The sequence below is a fragment of the Balaenoptera musculus genome, chromosome 16 (genome assembly GCF_009873245.2).
Source record: "Balaenoptera musculus isolate JJ_BM4_2016_0621 chromosome 16, mBalMus1.pri.v3, whole genome shotgun sequence".
In the NCBI taxonomy this organism is placed as follows: domain Eukaryota; kingdom Metazoa; phylum Chordata; class Mammalia; order Artiodactyla; family Balaenopteridae; genus Balaenoptera; species Balaenoptera musculus.
This window is the reverse complement of record NC_045800.1, coordinates 55,729,157-55,738,488: the sequence shown is the minus strand read 5'-3', so window position 1 is coordinate 55,738,488 and position 9,332 is coordinate 55,729,157. Positions and strand designations below refer to the sequence as shown.

Here is a 9,332-nt window from a genome sequence, read left to right as displayed (position 1 = left end):
AGGAAGAGGCGGAATGTGAGATCCAGTTAGTCTGGCCTCTGTGTGTTACTTCACCTCCATAGGATGCAGCTTATGGGTCTATAAAATGAATGGCCCGCACCGTTTGCTCACTAAGATCCTTTTTTGCTCTAAGCCATGATAATACCCCAAATAAGATTACAGCATTTTATACTTTTGGCATTTAAAAAAAATCAGAGTACTCCTTTCACTTGCTGCAAACTACATCAAACACTGAATGAAATGTAGTGGGAACAAAAGGAGGCCAATCCTACAATGAAAGAAGATGCTCATGTCCACCCACAACTTGGTGTATGTGGAGGAGTTAAGTGGACTATAGACAGCTCTAGAAACGTAAGGAAGACCATATGTCCTACAACTAGGGCATTCTGCATTTATCAGTGAAAAAAAAATCCCTGATACAAAGTTCCAGAACAGAGTCTTTTTGAGAAAGAGCAGAATCAAATGTGTGACAATATTATCAAAACTGACCAAAAAAAGCATTTGATTGGAGACACAATTCACAACATTTTATTCAAGTTAATACATTTCATTCAGTAATCTGCCATATTATCCTTGGCACCATTAATAATAACCCCTTAATCACAAGAGAAACAGAGGGAAATACTAGGATTTATGTGTAGAAGTTGATTTCCACCAAAACCAATTCATAGTCCATCATCTTTAATGGTTGTGCTTTCACTTGAGGCCTCTTTTTTGGGGGGAGGGAGGCTGTTTCTCGTGTTTGCTTAAAACAAGTAACATGACCTACTGTGTCATGGAAGGAAAATAAGGTCTAGTCCCTAGTGAACAAGCAGGGGGTCCTCCAGGAAAGGAGCCCTAAAGGCTCCTTGAGGTGAGTCAGTAACCCTCCTGCGCCAACCAGTCAGTAGTTAAGTTATAACCAGGTGAACTAGAGAGGTAGTAACTAGTTGGAGAACCCATGGTGTAGACTCTCTAGAACAGGAATGGCTGAGTGAGTCAGAACTGGAGGGAGACATCTACAGTGTCTGGAAAAAGTGACCAAGAATAGGGAAGTGTGAAAAAGATACGCGTTTCCCACCAGGGGACCCACAGAAAGATGGTGGTACCAGTCAAGGGCAGTCCTGCGCTTTTCTCTGATGCAAGGGTACACTGAATGGGTTCTGCAGTTTTCAGATAAAAATTGGAATGATGCTGAACAAGTGCAAAGTGAAATCAGAGTTTCCCTCCTTTGTTCGGTAAACACTGAGAGAACACCTGTGTGTGAGGCAATGGGACAGGTGCTAGAGGAAAAAACGAAGCTGTCTTAAGATGTGGTCCTGACTTGAAGGTGGCCATCAGACCCTGCACATACAGAGCACTATGTCGGAGGGTCCAAGTGGAGGGAAGCATCACTTCTGGCTGGCAGCAGCAGAGAAAGCATTCCCCAGTCATTCCTTCTTGGTTCCCAGAATGTACTCTGTGCCTCTGTGTCACCTCTTGGCCCACCCCATTCCAGGTACTTGCTTGTCTTCCTTATCTTTCTCCATAATGTGAAATGGAAGCCTGAAAGGAGAAGATCCCGCCTCACAGGTGTATAACAAATGTGGGTGGAATTGATGTGTTATGGAAGTGTCACTCTGTTTTGGTCCAGGTGGGTGGAAAAAAAATTTGGGGAAAGGAGAGCTGGTAAGATGGTGGTGGTAAGGGTAAGGGGTTTTAATCAGAAGGTAGGAGCAAAGATATCCCAACAAGCAAACTTAGTATGTGGCTTAAACCAGGTGATAGGGAGAATGCCAACACAGCCAAGGACCACAAGAAGGTAGCTGGAAGCCCTCTGCCAAATAGGTTAGTCTGCAGAACTGGGAAGCTAAAAATCTTTTCCTACTATCTACTCAAGTTTAACCAGAGCAGATGAAGAAACAATGAATAACTAGAGGGTCGTAACTTTCTAGAAAGATCAAGTAAACACAGCACCCCCCCCAAAAAAGGTGAGGCTGAATGTCAGTGTAGAGAAAGCTTTTGAACATCTTTTTTTCTCTTAGGAACTTTATATGCTATATTTTCTCTCTTTTTTTTAAATTGAAGTATAGTTGGTTTACAATATTATATTAGTTTCAGGTGTACAAAATGGTGATTCAGTTTTTTTTTGGATCTTTTTTAAGTTTGTTTTTGGCGTCTTGGTCTGTAATCAATCAAGTAATAGAGAGATGCCATCCCAAACAGGAACGTCTGCAGGAACCAGAGTAGTTGAGTCCAACTATTCGTGATGCCTTTAGACCTAAAAAAAGAGAAAAATTTATCCACCAGAATTTTAATGTTATGGTTTCACAGGAGTTATTGTCTTCCAGTTTTTTAAAAACTTATTCCTTCTATCTATTTTCATGGGGCTTATTTTGCGCTTTCCTCCAGCTTATTAACTTGAATGCTTAGTTCATTTATTTTTGTTTTTCTTGTGCATTTAGAATGGTACACTCTTCCCTGGGAAGCAATCTGGCTACTGCCTAGGACATGGTATTATGAAACTGTTTCTCACGTGATTTTGATGAGCATATAGGGTTAGAAAGCACTGGGATGGCTTCAAAGCAAGTGTTTTAGACCAGATGTAAATCTAGCTTGGCCAGCTACCAGCTTGACCTTGGGCAAGTCACTCACTCTCAGAATCAGTTTTTTTGTCTGAAAAATAGGAATAATAGTATTTATCTCACCAAGTTTTGAGATGATTTTTGAGGTAAGTTATCCAAAGTGATTAGTAAAGGGCCTGGCACATGGTAATAATAAATACCTGTTTATACAGCCATTCAAACTAAACTGCTTAACACCAAGCTCAAAAGAAAATGGCCCAGATGAAGTGAATGGTTTGCTACAGTCTCATCTGTATATAAGTAAGTCTCATGTGGATGACTTTTAATTTAAAATAAAATTTTAAAAAATATATGTAAAAAATATATAATTTTCTACACTAACAGATTAAAGGAGAAAAATTATATGATCATCTTAATAAATGCAGAAAAAGCATTTGATAAATTTCAACATCCATTCTCAATACAAGTTCTCAGAAAACTTAGAAAGAGAATGGAACCTCTTTATTCTGACAGAGAAGATCTATACAACTCTAGAAAAAACCCGAGGCAGAATGTTGAAAGCTTTCCCTTTGATTAGGAACAAGGCCAGGATGCCTACTATCACCACTTCTGGCTGACACTGGACTGGACGTACTAGCCAGTGCAACGAGGGAAAAAACATAAATAAAAGGTATACGGAATTGAAAGGAAGAAATAAAACTGTCTTTATTTCTAGAGACAATTGTGTACCTAGAAAATGAAAAGGAATCTTTTAAATTATTAATGATGAACTATTAGATGAACAGATGAACTATTAGAACTAAAAAATGAATGTATCAAGGTCACTGGGTGTGAGGTCAGTAGAATCAACTATATTCATACATTCTACCACCAAACAATAAAAAATGAAATATACATCAAAGTGGGCCAGGATGTACAAGAAATTCACGTTTACGCATTACTTATAATAGTCAAAAAAAACCCCAAAAAATAAAAAAAACACCCCAAAAAACTAGAGGCTTAAAAGTCTGTCAGAAGGAGGATTTGTTAAATACATTAAGGCACATCTATATAATAGAATACTATGTACTAATGAAATGAGGTAAGTTTATAGGTATAGACATGGGAAAACAGGCATATATGACAATAGAAAAAAGTTATACAAGAGTTTATATCTATATGTATATAGATATGGTGGCTATAAAGTCGAAATGTTCAGTCCAGTCTTATGTCTGGTTAAATGGAATTCATCAATTTCTTTTTATTGCTGGATAGTGGGATGTGGGGTAGGGCTTCCAATTGTTCTACATGTCTTCGTGATTCTTTCACTTCAATGTATTCGTTCATAAGTCAAAAGGAATATTCATCCTGGTTTACAGTCACCAATGATACACTGCAACACGTTAGACCATAAAGAAATGATTTCAGGAACGTGAGAATAGTGCCCTAACCTCTCTATGCCTTTTCTCCCACTGCCTATCAAAGAACTTGAGAGCAGGATGTTCAATTTGAGTCTTTTCGTTTTCATTAGAGGCTCCAAATGACGATAACAAAATAGATGAAAAGTACTCCAACACTATAATGTGGAGGGCTGGACCACACCTTGGAGCTAAGCTCTGAGGGCCTGAAGAGGCCGTTAGAAAGAGGTACCAGTGCTGCGGCACTTCCTATCCCAAGTCAGCCCAAAGAACAGCTTCAATGGAACCACTCAGCCTGACAAGAGTCCCCAGTAATTTGGGGGAGGCTTAATATCTAACTCAGATGTTTAACTACTGGTACACGGCTGCCCAGGGAACTGCACGCACTTGCAGATTTATCCTGCTGGACGGATAAGGAAGCTGTCATCGTGAGCCTTACAGGTCTTGTGAAAGGGCACTGGCATGAGTGAGCTTAAAAGCAACCCCACCCCAGAGGCCTAACTAAAGGGTAGAAGAGATCTCAATAAAAGAGAAACTGCCCCCCGCCACGACCCCCATTACAGATCCTAAGGGAAAACTGCAAGTGACATACTGACTGAGGTCTGAAGGAACCATCAAGGGAACTGCAGAAGGGAGATCCCTAGTGATGGGCGGTTTCTCAAAAATCCACCAAGGCTCCTTTGGAGAGAAAGAGTCAACAATGGGTATGCAACGACCACAGCACCCAGCTGCCTGATCACAAGGCAGACTGTGCTCTGCTTCCCCTAACTACTCCCAGCACCCCAAGGGGCCACAGGCAGCTGTCGCTAGTGAACAGGGAACAAAGCTGGAATGAGAGGGAAGACATCAACTATACCCTCTTCCCCACAGCAGGCTGCTGAGCCCCAGCTGGAGGAGAACAGATGTTCTGAATTAGATAAAAGTTCATAGTTTTAATAAATAGACTGGACTTGACCAGATAATATGAAATAGTGACTGGAAAATCTATGGACCTGCTTCAGATTTCATCCAGGGCTAGGATGGGAGACAGACAGTAATCCTTGGGGGAGTGGAGATGGGTGAAAAAATAAAGCTGCTTTCTCCTCCTCTCCTAGAAAGTCCAGCTTGTTTAATAAACCAGAAGGTGGAGGAACATAATCTATTAAAATCAGTTAGCACTTGTCTGGCATAGTGTGCACCCAAGAAATATTAATTACTTTTATTATTAAAACAATAAGGTATCTTATTTTCCACTTTTAGAAGTAATACCACAAAAACAGAGGTGGTAATTAATCTTGACCAGAAGAAAAAAAATCAATTGCAAAGCAATCTGGCATTACTATAACCATCTCTTTCATTACACCATACTTTCTGTATGCTTACATAAAGTCTAAACGTAAAGAAAAGCTTTTTCAGTTCTCTCACATTGTATTATCCTACACCGGCAACTGTAGAGTAGGGTCTAGTCGCAGGACTTTTAGCTTGCAATGCATCCCAGAATCACCTACAGACCTTGAAAAAAATAACATGTTCCTACCTCTGAAGCAAGGCTACTACATTAGGATCTCTGGGCCTGGAAACCAGACAAGTGAATGCTGAGAAACCTCCTCAGGTGATTCAGTTGTGAAACTAGGCTGAGAATCACTGGGCTAGGTCAATGTAGCTCTTTTTAAAACTAGAAGGCAGCCTCCTAATCTTTTCTTCTAGTTGGGGCTATACAGAGACTTTTGAAAAAAAGAAGAAAAATCATCTAAATTAAATGACTAAATAATTGACTCATTAACACAAATGAATTCATTCATTAACTATTTACTGAGTACTCCCTCTGAGTACTGAGAGAGGCTCAGTATTAGGTGTGGGGATTCAACTCTACCCTGAGAGTGTTCTCGGCCTACAAGCGCATGAATTATTTAAATGTGGCTACTCTCAACTTATATTAGATACCAAGAGAAAAGCGACAAAGACCTATTAAAAACACTTACTTGCACAATACAATGGCATACAAGGACTCTCCCACGTGAATCAGCCAGGCCAGCCAATACCTGAAACAAAAGTCAGCCTAGTTTAAGGTGATGGTTCTCTGCTGATGAAATCTAACACAGAAACCCCCAAGAGAAAGGTGCTTTAATGTGAACTAGCACCACTCTTAGAAGGCAACCAGGGGCCTTCCAGGTCTACACCCCATTTCTGCAGCTCTCCTTACCAACTGTGCACGAGGGTGTGATGATGGTCCAGCAAGTACTGAGTGAAGGGGCCCAGCGGCCCTAGGCTCTGATAAGGAATAGTCTCAGGCCAGAAGATCATCCACTGAAAGAGAACCAGAAGCACAGAATGCTTATTAGGTCACTTAAATCTATTTTTAACCGAGGCTATTAAATAATCCTGATTCTATAAGAACAAGTAACAGACCAAAGAAACTCTGAACTAAGTCATCTGGGCTTCCATTCTTTACTTCTATTTTCTAAAAGCGATTCTAGTGGGAGATTTATGCTGAGGAAACTCTGTGGTTATCAGACTTAGTGCCCAGGTTGGCTGACTTCTGTTATTAATGCATTACACAATTTAGTCACCAACCTATTTTTCTGGGTATCTTTCCTGTATCCTTTAAATGAATTCTGTCTGCCAAACAAAAGTCGCTGCTCTTCTCAGTAGAGATTCTCTGTCTTCATGATTCCACATCTATGTCATAACATGTATATCCTCTCTAATCCTTCTTACCCATTAAATTCTACCCATCCTTTAGGTTTACCCCCATTTTCCAAGCAATTCCAACTGCCTCAAACATTCTGCTTTGGAAGCCCTATCCTGACTTGGCAGGCTTAGAACTGTCCGTCAACTTGACCTCCTTCTTCTTGAGTTCTACTCAAACCTGGCTAAGCCCTAGTAACCATGGGGACGCAAAGACAGGTACATTTTCAAGGAGAAGGCTTACAAGCCCACCGATCTTCCGCTTACGCCAATAACCTAGGCAAGCGCCAGGCGCGCAAGCGCAAGACCCCGCCCCCCCAACAGCCCCCTCGCCCTACGGGAGCCTGGCGGGCCAAAACAGATGCACCCCGCGCTACACCTTACCCCGAAATATCCCAGCCCCAGGACCGTGACCAGCGAGGGCAGGGGTTTGGCTGTACGGAAATAGGAGGTAGCAGCCCCACCGGCATTCGACTTCGCCACCACCATCTTTAAAGATCTACACACCGAGTCATGGGGTGGGGAGTATTCCCTGCCTTCATATAGGGAAAGCGTGGGCAGCCGGTTTCTCAAGACCTCAACACAGGCGAAAGGCGCGGGCAGACGGGTGCGCCTGCGTCTTCTTCCCGGGTCTAGTCCCCTGGCTTAGAGCGCTCAAGAGCCGCGATTGCGCCTGCGCGACCTTTCCGTGTTCGTAGGTGCGGATCTTGTGGCTCAAGGTAGCACTCTATCCCCTCGCCTGGCCTTGCCCGGGGCCCGCTGCCCTTACTGTGTAATAGCCAAAGGAGAGGATGATGACGGTGACCCAGAACAGACTGCTCCTCTGGAAGTACGTCTCATCTCCTCCTGCCTTCCCCATCGCTGCAGCACGTCCCAGGGAGTGCCGAGCAGGCCACTTCTGCTCTGGAGGAAGGCAAGGATGGGGGCGGGGCCATGGCAAACACTCCTCCCTCCTCTCACCTACCTCCCCAGAGGGAGAAGAGTCTGTGGGCCTGAAACGCTGAAAACGAGTCTCCATCGGCTCTGGCCTGGTGGGCTGGTTATCACCTTGCAGGGGAGGCTCCTCTCTGAGTGTCACTTTCTGGGGCTTAAGATAATGGTGTTGGAATAGATGGTGCTTTATGCTCTTAATGACTATGGATCTAATTTTTGAACTTCAGCTCTGCTGTGCTCTGTGGGAAATGTAAAAAAAATTAATAAGTAGAAACTGCAATTAAATAGACTTGGGATACTGGAAGGGGGAACTCTCACACTCTGTGACGTTAGCAGAGGCTGATAGAGAGAGGACCTGTCTTCTTTCCTGGCAACGACTCAGCCAAAGAAAACCCATGGACTCTTTGTTTTTTATAGCCCTCCCAACTTCCTTTTCTTCTTACCAGTGTTGTAAGAAGAACAACAATGTCCCTGGGGGGGACACACGACTTGTGCTGTGGCTCACTGTGGTTGCAGACCCTAAAGTGTAATTCTTTGCTTATCGCAGAATAAACCCATCTTTCCTGGAGAAGTATTTGGCAGTCTATTTGTTTCAGGTCAATAGAAATAATGCTCTTCCTCTTCATTAGTAAAGATGTATGGACCTATATGGCACAGCACTTACGAGAAGGGGCTGTGGAACAGATACCTGGGTTTACTTTTACGTCCTGGCTCTGCCAGTAACTTTTTGTGTAAGCTCACACTAGTTACATTACCCACCTGTGCCTTAATTTCTCTTATCTGTGAAGTGGGGATGCATCGGCTCCCACCTCAGAGCTTTTGAGTGGATTAAATGAGTTAGTACTTGTAATAAAACCACTGTAAAGCAAAGAATGTTGCCCACCATCCAGTTGTACAAGGAGCAAGTCATTAGCCACTGCAGTTGCTGACCTACAGGACACCCTGAAAGGAATTCAGGATGAAGAATAGTATGACGCACTCAGTGCTTTGGGAAAACAGGCAAAACAGGCCCTTAGATGGTTAGATATATTTCAGGAAAAAAATTTTATGAACTCAGATTCTTGCATTTTCCCATACTTAGAAAAGCACTACAATCATTAACTGAGATATCTGTTCCTCTTGACTAGCAGTGACCTTCTACTGAGATGTGTGCTTGATTGCATGTGCTCATTACCCAAAGTCATATATGCTGGCCTCTGCCCTTACCTCCTCAGAGCTATCTGAGAGGCTGTCTCTTGGTCTGTAGTCCCCAGTAAGGCACTGCATAAACTCAACTCGTAGCTCTTACATTGTGCATTTTTCTTTCAGTCAATAGCATTCACAAAAGTGTCCGGCCCGTAGTGCTTTATAAGTTTTGGTGATTAATATTACTGAGCCTTCGGCGTATTTGCCAGGCCCCTGTGCTAAGTGCTGTATCATCAATGCGAGGTGGGAGGCACATCAAGCCAAAGCGTTCTGATGAGACTTCAGGAGAAAAAGGTGGTTTCACTTGGGGCTTTAAAAGCTATTGTGAAAGCAATAGCTGATATTTATTGAGCACTTACTATGTTCCAGGCATTGTTTTAGAAGTATTAGCTCACTTAATTCTCAAAACAGCTCTATGCTGTAGACTATTGTCCTTCATTTGAAAGACATGAAATAGCACAGAGAAGTACCCGAAGTCATGTAAATGGGTAGGTATACTGGAAGTCAAGTGGTAGCCGAGTGTTCCAGCACTCTTAAGGACCATGCTATATATAACGTATGGGATATTTCCAGAACTCTTTCAGTTGACATGGAAACAGCCAAAGTT

General features: G+C 42.6%; 1 protein-coding gene across 1 annotated transcript; it reads right to left on the bottom strand.

Moving 5' to 3' along the window:
* Positions 1 to 505: 505 nt before the first annotated feature.
* On the bottom strand, positions 506 to 7,519 carry TMEM254 (transmembrane protein 254). The gene is made up of 4 exons (XM_036828020.1): positions 7,377 to 7,519; positions 6,123 to 6,226; positions 5,902 to 5,961; positions 506 to 2,239 (listed from the first exon to the last, which is right to left on the bottom strand). The coding sequence occupies exons 1-4, from the start codon at positions 7,464 to 7,466 to the stop codon at positions 2,119 to 2,121; spliced, it is 375 nt and encodes a 124-aa protein (XP_036683915.1). The 5' UTR covers positions 7,467 to 7,519; the 3' UTR covers positions 506 to 2,118.
* Positions 7,520 to 9,332: the final 1,813 nt, after the last annotated feature.

Bases quoted from the DNA above. Each gene is read 5' to 3' on its own strand.
- TMEM254 (XM_036828020.1), bottom strand. From the start codon at position 7,466: ATGGGGAAGGCAGGAGGAGATGAGACGTACTTCCAGAGGAGCAGTCTG. The intron at 6,227-7,376 runs GTAAGGGCAGCG...GTTCTCTTTCAG, and splicing joins TCTCCTTTGGCTATTACACA to TGGATGATCTTCTGGCCTGA. The intron at 2,240-5,901 runs GTAAGTGTTTTT...CTCTTTTTTTAG, and splicing joins TATGCCATTGTATTGTGCAA to GTCTAAAGGCATCACGAATA.